Source organism: Eptesicus fuscus, chromosome 22 (genome assembly GCF_027574615.1).
Source record: "Eptesicus fuscus isolate TK198812 chromosome 22, DD_ASM_mEF_20220401, whole genome shotgun sequence".
Taxonomy (NCBI): domain Eukaryota; kingdom Metazoa; phylum Chordata; class Mammalia; order Chiroptera; family Vespertilionidae; genus Eptesicus; species Eptesicus fuscus.
The window spans coordinates 22,229,769-22,250,846 of NC_072494.1; the positions used below are offsets into that span (position 1 = coordinate 22,229,769).

Consider the following 21,078-nt stretch of genomic DNA (forward strand, 5'->3'; position numbering starts at 1 on the left):
CATAGTACTCTGCCAAAATTACTCTTGTTAAGTTCACTGATGACCTCCAGATTACTAAATTCAATGGTCAGTTCTCATCTGACTTAATTTGTCAGTGGCATTTAATGCAGTTGATGGCTCATTTCTTCTTCTAAAACAACTCTCTTGCCTTGGCTTCCCTGACACTGTGCTCTCTTAGTTTTCTTCCTGACTCTCTGGCAATTCCTTCTAAGTCATCTTTGCAGATTTCTCTTCTCTCCAAATCTTTACAGGGTAGTACCAGTCCTTGGACATCACTTCCTAGGACTCTGATCCCATCTTATGACCTTAAACACCATCTAATGCTGATGATTCCTAATTTTATGTCTTAAGCCTACACATCTCTGTTCTCTATCTAGAATCCATATCCATCTGCTCATTACATATCTCTACTTGATTATGTAGTAGTCATCTTCAGCAAGCCCTACACTGATCCCCTAGTCTTCCGAAGCCTTCCAGAGACCTTCTCTTTCTTCATTAATGACAGCTCCATTCTTCCTAGTTCAAAGGCTCACTGTGATCCAGCCACTCTGGCTTCGGCACTGTCCTTGGAGCACATCAGACATGTTCCTGCCCTCAAAGCCTTAGCCTTGGCTTTTCCCTTAAGATTTTGAATGATTCACTTTTTCACCTCCTTGAACTCTTTGCTTAGATATCACCTGCTTAATATAGACCCACCTATTTAAAATTGCCACCCCTGCCCTGGCCGGGTAGCTCAGTTGGTTAGAGCATCATCTTGATATGCCAAGGTTGCTGGTTCGATCCCCAATCAGGGCACATACAAGAAGCAACCAATGAATTCATAAATTAGTGGAACAGATAAATGTTTCTCTCTCCCTCTTTGTCTCCTTTTCTTCCTTCCTTTTCCCTCTCTCTCAAATCAATCAATCAAAAATAAATAAATAATTAAATTGCAATCCCACCTGTATCTCCATCCAGAACATCTGATCTAATTATGTGGCTCTATTTTTTTTTTTTTGTCCCATAGCATTTGCCACTTTCTAAAATGCTATAGAATTTATTTGTTATGTTTATTGTCTTTCTTAACCACTACTGGAATGTAGGCTTTAGGGCAAGGATTTTTTTCTGTTTTGTTCAATGTTGTATCCCTCAGTGCTTAGGACAGTTCTTGACACATAAGTAAATTCTCAATAAATATTTTTAAAGTAAATTTTGAAAAAGCCAAATTATAAATTTGATTCTCGAAGATCCATTTTCTTAATATAAGTGTGAGAGGAGATGTACCTGTCCTTTTATCTTTTCTTTTTGTGTGAAAAATTTTTCCAGAACATGAGGCTTAAATCCCATGTTTTTCCCCTAAAACTAGATAATAAAAGAGGATAAAAATAATCCATAAAATGCTTTTCTATTGTTGATATGTGATTCCATCTGTATTTATTGAACATATATTATGTGTGCAGTATTGTGACTGCAAAGATGCAGGTTTGGGGACATACTATGGTAAATTAAAAGTTATAACCATTTGGAACTCCATGCAGGTAGTGTTTGCACAACATTTTGAATGTACTAAATGTCACTGAGTTATTAATTCACTTTAAAATGGTTAATTTTATGGTAAGTGAATTTCACCTCAGTAAATTATTTTTTTTCTTAAGATTACAGTATAATCACAAGGAAAGATTAACTGAGATATTGCCTGTGAACTGGAGATTGCCAAAAAAGGTTTTACAGAGAAATCTGTGATTAGGTCATGTCCAGGGAGAAATAGAAGCTCACCTGGAGGAAAAGAAGGGAAGGATATTTCAAGTATAAGGAGACAGATCAGGAAACATCTCTCTCTTTGGTAAATTGCAAAATGCTCAGAATCCTTGTAATTCAGCTTGAAGAAAAGTGATAGTTGTCAAGAATCAAATGAGAAAGTGCCTTGAAGGCCATGCTAAGGAATTTGGACTCAATTCTGGAAATGATTTGGACCATGGAAAGGTATTTGAAAAAGTCAGTGACATCATCAGATTTGTTTCTTAGAAAAGTAACTCTGTTAATCATGTGGAAAATTGAGTGAATGTTACTGCAAGAAAATAGAAAGTTAGATTACTGTAGTAGCCCAGGAAAGGGATGAGCAGTTCATGAAATAGTTTGCAAAAATAGTTAATGCCTGAGACAGGTATGTTCTACCATTATTAAGTAGGAAAAACTGAATTAAGTCTCTAGGATAAGAAAATGTTAAGCGATTGCTGTAACTACTACATAAGTGATAAATTTAATATTCTGTTAATTTCATTATAAGAAATGATTAGAAATCTATTGTGTGTGTGTGTGTGTGTGTGTGTGTGTGTGTGTGTGTGTGCTGTCACTCACTATCAGCAGGAGTATAACTCTCATCCTCACAAGTTTTCATGAACAAATTAGAATTTCTTGAAATAAGGAATTTAAGGAATTTCCTGTTAAAATAATCTTAAAAGGCTGTTTTAAACCTTCACAAATCATGGGGGTGTTTATTGCTGTGCTACAGAAATCAATTAAGAAGATTCTGTAAGGATTTAAACTGAATCCTTAGCCAGGCACTGCTGGAATGTGGGAGGATTATATTAGTCTAGAATCACTTGTGCATTCAGTGTGTGGGATCTTTTAATGCTGTCTCTTAACTCTGCATGTTTCCTGTCAGAAACAGGAAAAAATCTGCCTGGGGGATGTACATGGGAAGAGTGTTAAATACACCGATTGCCAATTTGGGAATGTAGCAGAAGGGTAGGTCTGGGCAGAATGCTGAAAGAAGAGAAGTCTGCCAGGAGTATCACCTTGAGAAATGACTCACTGGCTTAGTAAATTGCTTCATGTAAATTCTGCCAAATAGACATTGCTTATGTGTTATGAGATATACTTCCCTGCTCGGATGCCAGGAAAGGCCCCAGCTGTCTTGGTACTAAGCCATTTTAAAGAGGGTGTAGGAGGCCATTTGAATTCCATTTTGCTTGCAAGAGATAAGACCAAGTAAACCAGAGATTAAGGAGTTGAGGGAAATGGTGGAGAAAGCAATCTTGAACCCCTGTGAGTGCAGCCAGTATAAAAATACAAACAAACAAACAACCCCACCCCCCCCCGAAATTCGTTGAGTTCCTTTGGCAATAACAAGTCATTAGGAAGAGTTAACATGGCTTCATTTTTCTTCATTCAGAGTCTACTTTCTGTAGGTGGGATTTTTAAAGCAGGATACTAATGCACAGGTAGCAGGGTGGTAATAATGTAATTTTAAGATAAAATTTTTTTTCTTGCTTTGGGAAGCAGTATTTATATTCAGATATATTAATGAAAATAGCAGTTAGGCTTTTACACAAACAGCCAAAAATCGGCTGTTACTTATCCTGGGGTAACTACCCATGGCATATTTCATTCAGAACGACTTTCAGATTATTCAGCAGATACATAATGTGTCCCTGTTGATCATGTGGAAAATTCATGTGTTAGGAGTTATAAAGAATATGACACACTTCTCTCTCCCCCACATACCAAATTTAGTTGTGGAAATAGACAAATAATTTTAAAATGGCATTTGAGAAATATCAAATAAACTGGATAGACTAAAAGAAAGAAATCCATTTATTCTAAAGGACTATAGTCTATGTCATTAAGATGCTGTTGGTAATGGGCAGTTACCAAAGGAAGCTTAAGAAAGGAAGGGATTTGATCCAAGTTATGTGTTACGAATATGTTTTAAATACGTTTCTATTGATTTCAGAGAGAGGAAGGGAAAGGGAGAGAGATACAGAAACATCTATAAGAAATTAAATTATGTATCCACTGCCTCCTGCATGCCCCCTACTGGGAATCAAGCCTGCAACCCACACATGTGCCCTGACCAGGAATCGAACCATAACCTCATAGTTTATGGGTCATTGCTCAACCACTGAGCCACACCAGCTGGGATGTGTTATGAGTATTAATCTATAGGATGTATTGGAAGGGGGAGAGATAGGAAGGAGAAAGACCAATTAAGAGACTACCATTTCTCTAATTTAAAAACTTGAAAGCTTTCCCAGTGCTTCCTGAATTATGCATAGTCTGGTATTAATGCCCTCCCAATTCAGTCATAATATACTTTGGTGTTCTACCCCATTTTTCCCCTTGAAGAGACTCTAATTAAATTGGCAAAACAAAATAAAAAAGTCATATGCTTACCAACTTCTTTGCTGATGTTATGTCTTTTTCCTTTGCCTACAATGGCCAGCCTCTCTACCTATTAAATATTCATTCATTCATTTGTGGGTTGGAGCTATTTTAAGATTTGGGGATTGACTGGGTAAGATACAAGCTATTAACTTACATGGAATTAGTTGCTCAAAGGAATAATTATAATTCAATGTAGTAAGTAGAATGACAGAGAAAAATCTGTTATTGGAGGAACCTCAGGAAGGTGTACCTGAATCTCCTCCCTTAGGGAATTGGTAGAAAGGGAAGACTCCTGGAAGAGGCAATGTCTGTCCTGTGCCTTAGGATGAATAGTTTTACCTGGTAGGTAAAGAATAAAAAAGAAAATGGGGGGAAATGTTTCAAGCTGAGACAACAGACTAAGCAAAGGCACTGAACTACACAATAGGGACTATATTAGGGAAATGCAAGCAATTTGGTGTTCCTAGAATGTAAAGTCTGAAGCTGATACTTTTAGCAGAAGAGTTATTTTTTTTTCTTTCTTTCTTTCTTTCTTTCTTTCTTTCTTTCTTTCTTTCTTTCTTTCTTTCTTTCCTTTCTTTTCTTTCTTTCCTTTCTTTCCTTTCTTTCCTTTCTTTCCTTTCTTTCCTTTCTTTCCTTTCTTTCTTTTCTTTCTTTCTTTCTTTCTTTCTTTCTTTCTTTCTTTCTTTCTTTCTTTCTTTCTTTCTTTCTTTCTTTCTTTCTTTCTTTCCTTTTCCTTTCTTTCCTTTCTTTCTTTCTTTCCTTTTCCTTTCTTTCCTTTCTTTCCTTTCTTTCCTTTCTTTCCTTTCTTTCCTTTCTTTCCTTTCTTTCCTTCCTTCCTTCCTTTCCTTCCTTTTCTTTCTTTCCTTTCTTTCCTTTCTTTCCTTTCTTTCCTTTCTTTCCTTCCTTTCCTTCCTTTCCTTCCTTTCCTTCCTTTCCTTTCTTTCCTTTCTTTCCTTCCTTTCCTTCCTTTCCTTCCTTTCCTTTCTTTCCTTCCTTTCCTTCCTTTCCTTCCTTTCCTTCCTTTCCTTCCTTTCCTTCCTTTCCTTCCTTTCCTTCCTTTCCTTCCTTTCCTTCCTTTCCTTCCTTTCCTTCCTTTCCTTCCTTTCCTTCCTTTCCTTCCTTTCCTTCCTTTCCTTCCTTTCCTTCCTTTCCTTCCTTTCCTTCCTTTCCTTCCTTTCCTTCCTTTCCTTCCTTTCCTTCCTTTCCTTCCTTTCCTTCCTTTCCTTCCTTTCCTTCCTTTCCTTCCTTTCCTTCCTTTCCTTCCTTTCCTTCCTTTCCTTCCTTTCCTTCCTTTCCTTCCTTTCCTTCCTTTCCTTCCTTTCCTTCCTTTCCTTCCTTTCCTTCCTTTCCTTCCTTTCCTTCCTTTCCTTCCTTTCCTTCCTTTCCTTCCTTTCCTTCCTTTCTTCCTTTCTTCCTTTCTTCCTTTCTTCCTTTCTTCCTTTCTTCCTTTCTTCCTTTCTTTCTTTCTTTCTTTCTTTCTTTCTTTCTTTCTTTCTTTCTTTCCTTTCTTTCTTTCTTTCTTTCTTTCTATCTTTTTTTTATATAGAAAAGCTTATGAGAAGCCTTATACAGCAAACAGTTCCGAATTATGCCCTGGCTGAAACAGAAGGCTGCTTTTACCCATCACATACATCCACTGTATCAGGATACAGTAGACTTGAGCATCATTTAAGCATCGTTAGAGAAAAAATTACAGAGCATTTTCTTTTGATAGTTAGCATAAACTTGGTTTCCTTTACTTGACTATTTAATCTGCATGTACACAGATTGAAATTGAAGTTATTTTATGTATAATTCTAAAAATTGAAAGGCAATTTGTAGAAAATATGAGGTATATGTATATAAATAGTATTTGTAAGTAAATTTATTTGTGCATGTTACTCCTCCATTGTCATGGATTGTTTGGAACTAACAAAGAGGATCAGGATTCAGAAATTACATTCAACTTTGTTATTAGCATATCTTAGATCCCTGAGAAGCCATGTACTTCTTACTGTGTTCCATTTGCCTCATCTGCAACGAAATGAATTAAAGCGCTTGATTTTATTTTTTTCCTGAGGAAAAATTGGACTCAGGGTACAGTACAAGGCCAAAGAGGTTAAAAAGAATTCCTCTCATGTTATAGAACCTGGAAGATATACAAATTTTAAAGACTAATTCAATATAAACAATAAATGTGTACTAGTAAATGTCCTGGCTGGTGTTGCTCAGTTGGTTGGGTGTTGTCCTATGCACCAAAAGGCTGCCAGTTCAATTCCTGGTCAGAGTACATGTCCAGATTGTGGGCTCCACCTCTGGTAGTGGGCATGCAGCAGGTAGCAGATCAATGTTCTGCTCTCACATTGATGGTTTTCTCTCTTTTCCTCTCCCTCTAAAAATCAATAAAAAATCTTTTAAAAAAATTAAACTAGTAAACTAAATTAGGGCAATTAGAATGGACAACATAGCTTTTCTAAAATTGACTTTCTAAAACTGATTCTCTGACTTGGTATCCCCTTATTTTAGGATGTGTACAAAGATTGGTGAACTCCAACTTAGTTTGAAAATACTTGTAATATGATCCCTCTAATTTTCAGGTAGATCAATATCTTGTAAAAATATAAAACATAGGGATCAATCTATAATGTTGTAAAAGATTCATAAGAAGTGCAGGTTTAGAATAAAAGTCAATACTATTCTCCTATATATTCCAAGTGAGAGATAGTATACCCCAATTGTAAGTGATACTTTGAATGAAACCTTTTATTATATTTTAAGTTACAATAGTGGGAAATGAAGAGTCTACACGAAAACTTTGAGAAAATAATTGTGAGTGAAATTTAGGTCCAAATAAGTTTTATATATTTTATGTATCTTCTCCTTGGACATGGTAGAGGTAAAGTATATTATAATAGAAGCTATTTCTTATTTTTTTCCAAATGTGGTCTTTATACATTTTCACAGGAAAGATCATGAGTCATTTCCTCCTATAATATAAAAAATAACTACATTTTTTCCTTATAGCTTGAACTTTCATTATTTCAGACTAGAGGCCCAGTGCACGAAATTCGTGCACGGGAGGGTATCCCTCAGCCCAGCCTGCACCCTCTCCAGTCTGGGACCCCTCGAGTGCAGTCGGACATCCCTCTCACAATCCAGGATTGCTGGCTCCCAATCACTTGCCTGCCTGCCTGATTGCCCCTAACCACTTCTGCCTGCCAGCCTGATCACCTAACATCTCCCTTGCCAGCCTGATTGATGCCTAACTGCTCTCCTGCTGGCCCAATTGCCCTTAACTGCCCTCCCCTGCCAGCTTGGTCACCCCTAACTGCCCTCCCCTGCTGGCCTGGTCGCCCCCAACTGCCCTCCCCTGCAGGTCTGGTCGCCCCCAACTGCCCTCGCCTGCAGGCCTGGTCTCCCCCAACTGCCTTCCCCTTCAGGCCTGGTCACTCCCAACTGCCCTCCCCTGCTGGCCATCTTGTGTCCACATGGGGGCGGCCATATTGTGTGTTGGAGTGATGGTCAATTTGCATATTACTTCTTTATTATATAGGATAATAGGTGCTTTTAGAACTTTGAGGAAAAAGGTTGTTTATTTAGGTTCCTCTGTTCAGAGATACAAACTTTCCACTGTACTTATATTTACCCCTATTCCTTTCTACTTTTAAGGCAGGTGAAGGTTACATTTTTGCCTCTTACTAGATGAGAGCTATTTAACCTCTCTCTACTACTCTTTTAATTATTTAAGTAGAGATAATGTAATTTTCATCCTGAAAGGGCTAGATGACTTGGATTACCATTTGTAAAGTTTTATATTACAGAGTGCTTTTGGAATAGTTCATCTCTTTATTGATACTATTATTTGGTTTCCCCTTATTTTTTTAGAATGCTACCATTGTTAATTCTGCTTCTTGATTTCTCAGTGTGCAAGTAATGTAAGCATAGTTATGGTAATGAGGAAATGGTGAATTTTTGGTCCTATAAAGAGTGTGAAAATTTTCAGTCTATTATAAAGACATTAGGACTTTGCTCTTCAGATTCTCAGTGGCACAGAGAGAGTTTCCCTCGCTATCACCCGCTTGACCCCAGTCATAGGAGTTAGATTACTGAGGCAAAGTTGAAGACATATACATTCAAGCCTGTGTGTATTCCAGTTTTTCTAGATCAGTTGATGTGATATGCATTCACTGCAATCATTTGTAAAAATAAATTATTCCCTATCTGTAAAAGGGGGTTAATATTGGCTCCCTCATAATGTCATTCATGTAAATTCCTTAGCCCTGCACATAGTAAGAACTCAGTGCTAGTCATTATTATTGAAATTGTTGAAATTTCAATATGAGAGCCATAAGAAATAAGAAACTATGATTAATTACTGATATATTTTGCCAAACTAAGATGTTACCAATACTATTCTTAATTTTGATAAAGGTTACTAGCAAAATCTCACTGAAAATGTATTTTATTAACTACTAGAGGCTAGGTGCATGAAATTCGGGCATGGTTAGGGTCCCTAGGCCTGGCTGGTGATCAGGGCCGATTGGAGCCTTCCAGCTGCCGCCTGGGGCCTTCCTTCACTTCGCACCGCCCCCTGGTGGTCAGTGTACATCAGAGCAAGCTGTCGAACTCCTGGTCTCCCAGTTGAACTCCCGAGGGGACACTTAGCATATTAGCCTTTTATATAGAGAGATAAGTGCTTAATTCTAAAATTAAAGAAAAGTTGGATCATTTTACTACTTTTATCTAGCAAAAACTTCTTTTAAGAGAATGTTGTAGCTAAATCTTTCTGGTTGACTTTTATTTCCATTTACCTTCTTGAGCATTGGGCAGAATTGGAACTTGTGAACCAGTGTCTTATGTAAAAGAATCTTTTATTTGTGTGGGTGTTTTGTTTGTTTCCTGAACTCCCAAAACAGATGCACACCTGGATAAGATTTGTACATACTTCAACTAAGCTAATTTACATACTCACATTTCCTGATCTTTTGGTTTTCTTTTTAAAGAAAAGCTTCCTGAAAAGGGGTTGGTAATACTTTACCATTGTGTATACTTTATTTCTACATTTCTTCTACTTTGCTCTGATGATTACAAACTCCTGTCTTTATTAACTGAAAACATTATTCAATTGGAAAGTTGTTATGGCGAACTCACTATTAAGTTTCATCTCTTTTTCTTTTGGTTAACTAGATACCCACGGAGGGAGGACAGGAGCAGCAGGCTGATTCCACCAAAGGGAGATGCCTGAGAAGAACTGTCAGTGTCCCTTCCGAGGGTCAGTTTCCTGAGTACCCACCAGAGGGCACCACTAAACTGGGTAAGCTAATAAAATAAATTGCTAGCTTTTATCTGGTAATTTATGGACTTGTTGAGTGTTACAATAAAACAAAACATCCTGTATTTCCCATTAAGGAAGCGCATTGATATGTTAACCAAGAGTTAGAAGTCATTAGAAAGTTTTATTCTTTGTAACCAAGTGGCAGCAAAGTTATTTTTACAGAGATAAAATTTATGTAAGCTTTGTAAGTTTGCTGTACAGCCCTAGACAAGTTGGATGGTGTATTGTTTCTGAGTTTACTGCTTGGCTTTAAATTTTGAAAGACCATTAGGTGATCTTGTTGAATTACTGAGATTAACTGGGTAGCCAGTATTGTATGGAAACTTAGTATTAAGTGGTTTGTGTCCTGTTCAAGCTACTGATTACGTCTTATGTAATGTAATGTCAGATCAGGCTACTATAGCTGAGCTAATTTTATGTATCTCATGTAAGTTATATTCGGGACTATGGTTAAAGGGGTGACTGAAGAGAGAAATAAAAAAACCCATATGAGTTGTTATTCCCTAAAGAAATAGTCAACATCAGAGCAGCTCTTGCCCTGTTTCCTACCAAATGTATAGTTTCATATTTTGCGTGCTTGTCAATGGATATATAGATATTTAGGTCAGGTAATTTTAAGGGAACATAATTAAAATTAAATAAAATAATGAAAGGATTTGAATAGTAGGAAGTGCTTTATATCATTGGTGTTATTATTTGCTTAGTGAACTTAGACATTTAGTCACAGACATTTGCTAGGTAGATAAGTCAGAACTATTTATTGTCTGTATGTTGGCGAATATGTGTTTTTGAATATAAGGGTTTGGTTTTTCTTGTTTGTTTTTTCTTCATTTCTCTTCATAATTTAAATGGAACTCAGAATTCTTGGTCAGAATTTGAATATTTTATTTCTCTTTTTATCCTGTAACAATTGTTGCTTTTCTAGAAATTAGTTAGATTAGCAAACACTTTTCTCCAAGAAATCATACTTAGAGAAATCAGATTTTCCTCTCATTTTATTTCCATTGTACTTCTTTAGCATGTGTTGAATCCAGTTTAGGTATTGGCATAAATTGTATTGCAAACCTGTCTGGGTGTAACCATATTATAGCCTGTTTGTATTTCATGTATGTGTTCTATGTAACTTGGACTGGCTCAAAGTCACCTTCTTTCAGTTCCTTTGCTATCATTATTCACAGTGTTATGTTGATGACTATCATTGTCACTCTAGAAACCTTTGACAGGCTTTAATCCACAAAGAATATATATTCATAGTCTGAAGAATTGTTATAATTTTAAAGAAGAGAGAACTATATCGTACATAGTTAAATATCTTCAACATTCCACGTACTAGTCCCAAAGACAAACTAAGATGAGGTGGCCAAGGTGCTTAGTCCAGAGCCAATCCTCCACTTTCTGTCCTAGACAAAAAGTCTTGATTCATGGCAAGACCATGATCATTTTTGGAGTGGATGTTCTAAATTAGCACTGAAAGCTATTGCTCATAAATATTAGAGGGGAAAAGACTACTTTTAGAGCCATTTTTTTTCTTACATGCCAATCTAATGTTGAATTAGATCATTATTCTATTCTATTTTTATCTCCTAGTGATTTGTCTTTTAGCAAAATTTCATGCTGTCAAATATTGAATTGAATAATTGCTATATATGTAACATTCTATGCCAGTCCCTAAGTGAAAAGAGGTGTAACATTTCTGTCTTTAGAAGATTCTTACGTAATTAGGAAGATAGATTATTGATGACTTTTCACAGTACATGTTATTGTGTTACATTGTGTGGCTTTCGTTGATTTTTAATTTTTTAAAAAAATCCATTTGTTTATGCAGCAAATAGTTATTAGGTGACAACTATGTGCCAGATGCTGTTCTTGGCACTTTAAGACATAAGAATGAACAAAATATATACAAAGCTTTCTCCCCTTGTGAAGCTTACATTCTATTGAGGAATGATAGACAGTAAGCAAGAGTAATAAGTGAAATATCCTGTATACTGTGCTAGATGGAGATACGTACAAAGGAAAAAAAAAAAAGGAAATAGGAAGCATCGAGGAAGAATAATTTTAGCTAAGCTTACCAAAAAATACCTCCCTGTTAAGTGACATTTGAGTCAAGACCTGATGAAAGTATGGAAGTCAGGCATGTGGATACCTGGGGGTGAGGATTTCCACTCAGGGGAACAGCAAGTATAAAGGAGACATATGCTTGGAATGTTTTAGGAGCAGCATAGATGAAGGGAGGCTGGAGTGGAATGAACAAGGGGAGTGTAGTAGGAGATGACATCATTGAGCAGATGAAGGCCTTGTAGACAGATCATCAGGAGGGCTTTGGCTTTTATTCTGTGAGATAGGGAGCCTCTGGCTTCTAAATTGAGAATAGGGATGCAAGAATGGGAGTTCAGAGACCAATTGGAATGCTATTGCAATGATATGGAAAAGAGATGGTAAAACTTGGGCCATAGTGGTAATAGTGGAAAGGCTGAGAAGTGACTAGATTATGAACACATTCGAAGGTAGAGCTTGTTGGATTGGATGTAGGAAGTGAGAAACAAAAAATGAAGAATTTTGGCTAGAGCAGTAAGAATGAAATTGTCGTGTGTGGTTTTTTAAACATTTTTTTCAATTGAATTTTAGAGACAGAGGAAGAGAGAGAGAGAGAGAGAGAGAGAGAGAGAGAGAGAGAGAGAGAAACATCAGTGTCAGAGCAAAACATCTATCGACTGCCTCCTGCATGCCCCCTACCAGAGAGCGAGCTCACAACCTTTTAACTATGTTTTTCTGCATTTATTGACCTAAGTGATAAAAATTTGAGGAAACTTTGAAGAAAATAAATATTAAAGCATAATATTTTCTCCAAGGCATTTCTAAAATTATAAAGGATAACTTTTATAGGCCAAATTTTTAAAGGATATTCATTATTCAGACCTTAGTTTTTAACTCTGACATTCTATGTTAAAGTAATCTCAGTTACCTTTATGTGTAAACTAATGATGACTCTCTTTATTCCCAAGATATTTATTTATTAGGAGTATCTAGATAATTTATGACATATTTTTAAGATGCTAAAATCTATGAAAATATGTGGTAGTAATGACATTGAAGGAAGGAGAAATGAGTAATGAAGATTTAATATTTCAAGAATTTTTCAAGTAATAGAATTAAAAATGTTGATAAATAATGCCTGTGTTTAGGAGCACTCAATATTTAGATTTACTATTAAGTTGTGTGTGTGTGTGTGTGTGTGTGTGTGTGTGTGTGTGTATACATACATATATACATACATATACATATGTATGTGTGTGTGTGTATATATATATATATTATATACATACATACTCACACTATTCAATAGAAGAAGCTTGTGAACTTTAGGGTAATATACATACAAATGAGCAAAACATTTATGAAAAAAGTCAGCAGTCTGGTATTTCTAGCTCTGAAAATTAGAACTCAGTGAATAATGGCAGTGCTTGGTTTTCTTTGAAATGCCCTAAAAATGTCATCTTGTTTCCTTCCAATAAAATAAACTAAGACTATTTCACAATTATCTAAGCAAGCTCATGCTAAGAGAGCTGTATAATATCCATCCTTTGTGCTTGTATTCCATCATTCCCAGATTTCAGTGATATAGTAGAGGCCTGGTGCACGGATTCATGCACTGGTGGGGTTCCTTAGCCTGGCCTGTGCCCTCTCGCAATCCGGGACCCCTCGGGGGATCGGGCCAAAACCGACACTCCAATTTCCCCTAATGGATGTAGTAGTGCAGGAAGCGGCAGGAGGCCGGGGAGGAGCCCACGCTGGGTCAGGCACTGGGTCAGGCACCGTGCCATTCACACTCATCCAGGCCCCACTGAGCCTGCTGCTGCTCGGTATGCTGCACCTGCGCTTCCCAGCCGTGAGCCCTGTGTCTGGCGCCCTTAGGTCAGCTGAGCAGCACTCCTGCTTTGGTAGTGCACTGACCACCAGGGGGCAGCTCCTGCGTTGAGCATCTGCCCCCTGGTGGTCAGTGCGCATCATAGTGACCAGTCCAACGTTTGGTCGACCAGTCCCTTAGAGTTTTGTAAAAATAGATAAGTTATTTGAGGAAAGGTCAAATGAGCTCAAGAATTATCAAAAGCATTATGGATAATTAAGGTAGAAGCCCTGAATAATTTCACTGAGGTTTTTGGATGGGTGGCTTTGAGTTTTCTTAAAAACCGTAAGTCAGTATATATTTACTTTTTGAAATCTGTAAGATTTATAAGGTACATGTGGTAATTCTGCTGATATTAGTCTAGCAGAATGGGCTTGAGTCTAGGTTAAAATAGCCATGCACAGTCAATTTTGCGATAATGTGACATATATGCCTAAATCACTATGCTGTGCAGAATTGCACAATAAAAATCACAGGACTTATGGGGGGAAAGGAGTTAGGAGCACTATACTCAAAAACATGTAAAGACAAGACTTAGTAAAAATAATAATATATTTTTACATGTGCTAAATAGTTGAGGAATACATAAATACTACAATAACTATAGGACTTTACCTTGGAAAATTATCCTGAAATTTACTTGTGGTAGTGGGCATCAGAGTAGGTTTTAAATTTATTGTGAAGTGATGGAGGGAGGGATTTTTGGAAATTGAATAGAACATTGTCATAGGAGATGTGTATGGGTGTGGTTTATAGCACAGGCAGTGAAGTGAGGTCACTGGTACATGTTTGAGCTGTGTATGTGAGCCTTTTGTGTATTCATATGTGGCTTGGTTCAGTGGAGTGCACTTTTTTTTGTTCACCTAATGTTTCTCACAGATGAAATCATGATGAAAAATTGATGTAATTGCAAGGGTTCCCTAATATGTCAGTTGTGGTGGAACATTCACATTTACAAAGCAAGGATTAAAACAGAACTGACCTAACTACCAACCTGATTTAATCAGGTTTGTCTGTTAGAAAGAAGCAGCTTGCATTTAATTCCAAAATCACTTTTCAACACACTTTTATATTTCTTCTGGAAATTAGTTATTTGGAACACAAAGCTAGTATGAATAAAATAAAAACTACTACTTATGTTCTCAAGCTAACTGCTAAAGCCAATTTTTATTTTACTCTTATGGTCTAAATTTAGATTAGTAGTGAGAATATTTTTATCTATGAAGAAAGTAGTTCTCAGTTCTAAGTCAAGGTGCCATACCACAATTCCTTCTAACTTGTGAGTGGGAGTTTGATTCCTGATTTGCTTTGTTGTCTTCCTCCCCAACCTCATCCTGGCACAGTAGAGATTTGTTCACTTCTGTGAAAGCTGGTTCAAGGCAGTGCTGCCCCTCTGGTTGTGCAAATGATGCATTGCCCAACAACTAGGGGTGCCTGTCATTTGTCTTCATTGATTTGTAGTTACTTAATAAAATTTCCAGTAGATGGCAGCAAAGTGTCTTAAATAATGGATTCCTTCCTGATTCATGTAAGTCTTTTGTAAAGGTTACTGTTTGGGTTGCAGGGAAGCCAGAAGACCTGGGGAAGGAGAAACCATGAAGGAAGTCAATGTTTCTATGGACCAGCTATTTGCTAGGTTTATAAAGCTGTGTCATATAAGATATATAACAAATATATCTTAACCTTTTGCACTCGGATGTCGAGTGTGACTCGACACGGTTAGCATTAGAATAAAGGAATCGAGAAAAAAGCGAGTGCAAAGGGTTAATATTTGTTAGTCTAACTTAAAAAAATTTTTAAATTGATTTCAGAGAGGAAGAGAGAAGGGAGAGAGAGATAAAAACATCAATGATGAGAGAGAATCATTGATCGGCTGTCTCCTACATGCCCCACACTGGGGATCGAGCCCACAACCCAGGCATGTACCCTGACCAGAATCAAACCCGGAACCCTTCAGTTCACAGGCTGACGCTCTATCCACTGAGCCAAACTGACTAGGGCTAACTAACTTTTTTCAAATAAAAAGATAAAGTATGTTCTATCCTTCAACTACGACTATATTTTTCTACAGTCAAGGCCTGGAGAGAATCTCCAAATTTGGCCTCACATCATGAGAGGCCCACAGACATGCATATGGACAACCAGCCTATACAGTCAAGTTCTGTGGGGATCGGTGCCTAGGAGCACCAAAGTCGTGCTCTCTAAAATGTGGTGCCCGACCAAGCTCAGAGGGTAGGCCGGGAGGTGGGGGGTTTAAGAGATCAACCAAAGGACTTGTATGCATACATATAAGCATAACCCATGGACACAGACAGTAGGGGGGTGAGGGCATGTGCTGGAGGGTGGGAATGGCTGGGAGAGGTCAATGGGAGAAAAAGGAGACATATGTAATACTTTAAACAATAAAGAATTTTAAAAATAAAATGTGATGCCCAGGCAGGGAGCCCCTCTTGACCACCAGTCCTAAGGCAATATTGATCTTTGTAAACCACTATGGTGGTGGAAAGAATTGGGTGGGAAGGGGAAATGAATGGCATAAACAGTCAGGAGTATTTTTTTAGATTTATCCTGGACTTCTGGGGATAACATTGATAAGCATCTAATTGTATTTTTTTTCCCAGAAACCACTCTATAATTATGGTAAAGGAATTTTTTAAAAGATATGGTACATCAAGGACAAGGGAAATGAAAAGGAAGAAAACAACCACAAAATAATAATAATAGATTGAAAGCTGGAAAGCAAATGGAGTGTGGTAAATGACCTAGCTGACTTGAGAAAGCCAAATCTTAATCTGGCTCTGAAGAAAGCCAAGAACCAACCTGAATTGTACCACAAAGTTTTCAAATAGCTCAGGAATCGATGGTATCAGGAACATATGATGGTAGATCCCTTAGTCTTCTCCTTTTCCCACCCCCACCTCAACCCTAATACAAGCCTGCAGGTTAATTCTCTGAAGAAGAAAACCCTAAAGGTCTCAGATTGGGGCATACCAGGCAAAATTGAGAGCACAGGGCCCTTTCCTAATTCAAGGGAATGGAGCTGCTGTGTGTTTAAAAAAGAAAAGTAACAAAAATAAAACTTAGTGTGGGTTTGAAGATGAACATGAGGAAATATTCTAGAAAGTAGAGGGAAAGGTGATACAATAATTAAAAGTATCAGTTTAGAAAGTCCAATATCAAAACAGTTTCAGAAAAAGAAAAACAAGGGAAGGAAATCATTAACAATATAATTCAATAAAATCCCCCCCCCCTTCCCCAGTGAAGGATCCTAGTTTCCAGATTGTAAGGGCTTACTGAGTGCCTATGACAAGGCATTTTTAGGAAATCTCAATTTGTCTGTGGTGACAAAGACAGTATTACAAACTTCCAAAGAAAGGAAGAACATTAAAAGCTAAGGATCAGAAATCAGAATGGCTTCAGACTTCCCATCAGCAACTCCGAAGCTAGGAAACAATGAGGCATGTCCTCCAGCTTCTGCAGGGAAATTAGTTCTATATCTAGCTATAAGCCATTAACCACACATGAGGATATTTTCAGACATGAAATATTTTTAAAATTACCTCTTGCACATCGATCCTCCTGAAGCTAGTGGAATATATTTTTCACCAAGAAGGGGTAGGACATGGGATATAGGATAGGAGAGCTAGCACAGGGCAGACAGAGGGAACCCTCAGGAGAATGCCATAGAGAGAGCCGAGTTAAACAGCTCCGTACCAGCTGCAGAATGCAGACAACAGTTCGGAGTGGAGCTGTCAGAAGGCTGTAGTGAAGACTTCTCCAAGAAGACACAACTGATATAACTGAATGTGTTTAAACGACAGGAAATGAATTGGGATAGAATTAACAATAAGTACATAGAAACCTGAGCAAAGGAACAACCAGACAATAGCTACAGGAGAAACAAAAAGGTAGTTCAGAACATAAAAAAATGCTTAAATAGCACCTTCTGCATATCAAGCACTTTATGTATATGAATTTGCTAATCCTTGTATACCCACCAGGTACTGTTGTACAGATAAGGAAACTGAGGCATGGAGAGGTTAAGTAACTTGCCTATAACAAAACAGGACTAAACAGGATTTGCACCTAGGCAGTCTGCCTTCAGGATCATGCTCTTGACCACTATACTGTATTACACATAGGATTTGTTATGTGGAGGACTCTGGATAATATACTATATAATAATCTACACTAATAAAAGAGAAACATGCAAATTGGCCATCACTTCACGATGCCCACCAGTCAATCAGGAGTGAGTATGCAAATTAACCTGCCAAAGATGGCGGTGGCCCTGACCCCCAGCCGCTCTGGGCCTCTGGGCAGCATGCATGCAGGCACAGAGCGGCCAGGCGGGGCAGGACGCCTGCTATAAGGGAGAGGGTGGGGGCCAGAGGGAGCTACAGGAGTGGCGCTCTGGCTAGAGCAAAGACTGAAGGCTCTGGCCGGAGTGAAGACTGAAGGCTCTTGCTGAAGACTGAAGGCGGCGGCCAGAGCGAAGGCCTGGGTCCCGGGTGCCAGAGGAAAACTGGTGCTGGCAGCCAGGGGAAGGAAGGCCTATTGCACGAATCTTTGTGCAACAGGCCTCTAGTCCTATATAATAAAAGACTAATATGCAAATCGACTGAACAGCAGAACAACCAGTTGCTATGATGTGCACTGACCACCAGGGGGCAGATGCTTAATGCAGGAGTTGCCCCCTGGTGGTCAGTGTGCTCCCACAGGGGGAGGGCCACTCAGCCAGAAGCTGGGCTCATAGGTGGTGAGCCCAGCAGTGGTGGCGGGAGCCTCTCCCACCTCCTTGGCAGCGCTAAGGCAGTCATACCTCCCCCGAGGGCTCCCAGACTGCGATGGGGCGCAGGCCAGGCTGAGGGACACCCCTGAGTGCACGAATTTCATACACTGGGCCTCTAGTATAGTCATAATATTGCTTGTCCTTACCAGAGTTACTATATGTAACTATAGAGAGGGTGAGAGAATAGGAGGTGTGTATGAACCTACTGGGCTAATAATGGGGAAGAAAGAGTCGAATTCTCATCTTCCATAGTGGAAAGTCAGTAGATGTGTCTAAAATAGAAGAATTTAAAAATATTGATATAGCCATATTATTTAAGACTTGGTGATGACTATCAAAAGACTTGGCTCAGAGAGATAAAAGTAGCTGTTTCTGGGGAAGGAAAAGTGTTAGAAGAGGAGGACTGGGGATTGCTGGTGGATTTTTTTTTTTTTAACAAGTCTTATAAAATCAGTAGACTCTAAACTATATGCATATATTTATTAACATGACAACTTTAAAATAGGGAAAGGTATATGCAGTTCATAGGAAAGAAAAATAAAATGCCACTTTTACCTCTGAGATTAGCAAATATAAAAATGTTTGGAAGATAAGGAAGGAACAAGCACTCTAGTCCATTTTTTAAAAATAAATCTTTATTGTTCAGATTATTACAGTTGTTCCTCTTTTTTTCCCCCATAGCTCCACTCCACCCAGTTCCCACCCCACCCTCTGCCCTTACTCCCCCCACTGTCCTCATTCATAGGTGTACAATTTTTGTCCAGTCTCTTCCCATACCCCCCACACCTCTTTCCCCCTGAGAATTGTCAGTCCTCTCCCTTTCTGTGCCCCTGGTTCTATTATATTCACCAGTTTATTCTGTTCATCAGATTTTTAATTCACTTGATTTTTAGATTCACTTGTTGATAGATATGTATTTGTTCATAATTTTTATCTTTACCTTTTTCTTCTTCTTCCTCTTCTTAAAGAATACCTTTCAGCATTTCATATAATACTGGTTTGGCGGTGATGAACTCCTTTAGCTTTTTCTTATCTGTGAAGCTCTTTATCTGACCTTCAATTCTGAAGGATAGTTTTGCTGTGTGGAGTAATCTTGGTTGTAGGTTCTTGCTATTCATCACTTTGAATAGTTCCTGCCACTCCCTTCTGACCTGCATAGTTTCTGTTGAGAAATCAGCTGACAGTCCTATGGGTACTCCCTTGTAGGTAACTAACTGTTTTTCTCTTGCTGCTTTTAATATTCTCTCTTTGTCTTTTGCTCTTGGCATTTTAATTATGATGTGTCTTGGTGTGGTCCTCTTTGAATTCCTTTTGTTTGGGGTTCTCTGCGCTTCCTGGACTTGTAAGTCTATTCCTTTAACCAGGTGGGGGAAGTTTTCTGTCATTATTTCTTCAAATAGGTTTTCAATATCTTGCTCTCTCTTTTCTTTTGGCACCCCCATAATTTGGATATTGGTACGCTTGAATTTGTCCCAGAGGCTCCTTGCATTATCTTCATATTTTTGGATTCTTTTTTCTTTTTGCTTTTCTGGTTGGGTGTTTTTTGCTTCTTTGTATTTCAAATCTTTGATTTGATTCTTGCAATCCGCTAGTCTGCTGTTGGATCTCTGTATGTTATTCTTTATTTCAGTCAGTGTATGCTTAATTTCTAGTTGGTCCTTTTTCATATCCTCGAGGGTCTCACTAAATTTATCAGCCTTTTCTAGAAAATTCTTGAAAAACCTTATAACTGTGGTTTTGAACTCTATATCCAGTAGTTTGCTTTCCTCCATTTCTTTTATTTGTGATCTGATTCTTTGTATCTGCATTTTGGCTGCTTCCCTGAGTTGATAGAGTGGCTTTGTGTGCTAGGTGTCCTAGAGGGCCCAGTGGCTCAGCCTCCCCAATTACCTGAGGTGGACACTCTTGGTGCACCCCTTTGTGGGCTGTGTGCACAGTCTTGTTGTAGTTAAGCCTTGATTGTTGTTGGTATCACTGGGAGGAATTGACCTCCAGGCCAATTGGCTGTGAGGATCAGCTGTGTCTATGATGGGAGAACTTCTATGCTGGAGACACCCTTATGGGGCAAGATTTGCTTCAGTGGGACTTTGGTGCTCACTGAGTCTGCCCCTTGAGTGTGTCCCTTATAGATCTGAGGAGTTGTAATCTGGATGGTCCTACTCTGACCACTGGGTTCACTGGCTCTTGGATCTCCAAGGAGGTGCAAATTTAGCTCTGCTTGAGGCCACCCAGCAGGAGGTATGGAGAGATCTGCAGATTCCTCTTCTTTGTTTGGGGTTTGGAGGTGCCCAGATGAGGCCCAGCTGTGAAGCAATGCAAGCTGCTGTGGGGCCTTGGGCCTTCTTTTGGAAGTTCTGGGGCTCTCTGACCCAGCTGCAGTTTGTTAGGTAATTTTAGATTGCAAAGGGCCAGACCATTCATATACAAAAGCCTCTGCGCACAGCTTGGGTGGGGCTGGGTCTCAGGGAATCAACAGGGCGGAGCAAACAGCTATGGCTGATGCTCAGCCCTGGCCTAAGAGACCCCCAGGTCTCAGTGTCCCTTGGTAATCGCTGCAAGCACCTCTGAGAGAAAGCCGCCCTCAAGTTCTGCCTGAAGCCAGACAGTCCAGTTTCTCCCCATATGATTCTGGGTCCCCAGAGTCTCACCCGGAACTGGAGTTCAGAGCAGTCAGGAACTTGTGTCTCCCTCCCGATTGAAAAAGACAACCACGTACTCAGTTGCCAGCCCTTTCCGCGCATGCGCCTCAGTACCTCTGCACTTTACTTCCGCACCTCGTCTGAGTCTCAGTGTGCTTTTCTCTTTCCTTCTAGTTGTAGAATTTCTACTCAGCCAGCCTTCCTATGGTTCTGGATGATGTCCGTTTTGTCTTTTAGTTGTAGTTTTGAAGTGGTTGTGCGAGGCAGCAATTTCAGG

The 21,078-nt window shown here is 38.8% G+C and overlaps 1 protein-coding gene across 3 annotated transcripts in view; it reads left to right on the forward strand.

Moving 5' to 3' along the window:
* RASAL2 (RAS protein activator like 2) overlaps positions 1–21,078 on the forward strand; it is a 264,165-nt gene that overhangs the window by 132,893 nt on the left and 110,194 nt on the right. For all 3 annotated transcript variants that reach the window (XM_008145887.3, XM_054712291.1, XM_008145888.3), the window contains exon 3: positions 9,316–9,442. In XM_008145887.3, coding sequence (XP_008144109.2) covers positions 9,316–9,442 — 127 coding nt within the window. The remainder of the gene's footprint in view (positions 1–9,315; positions 9,443–21,078) is intronic.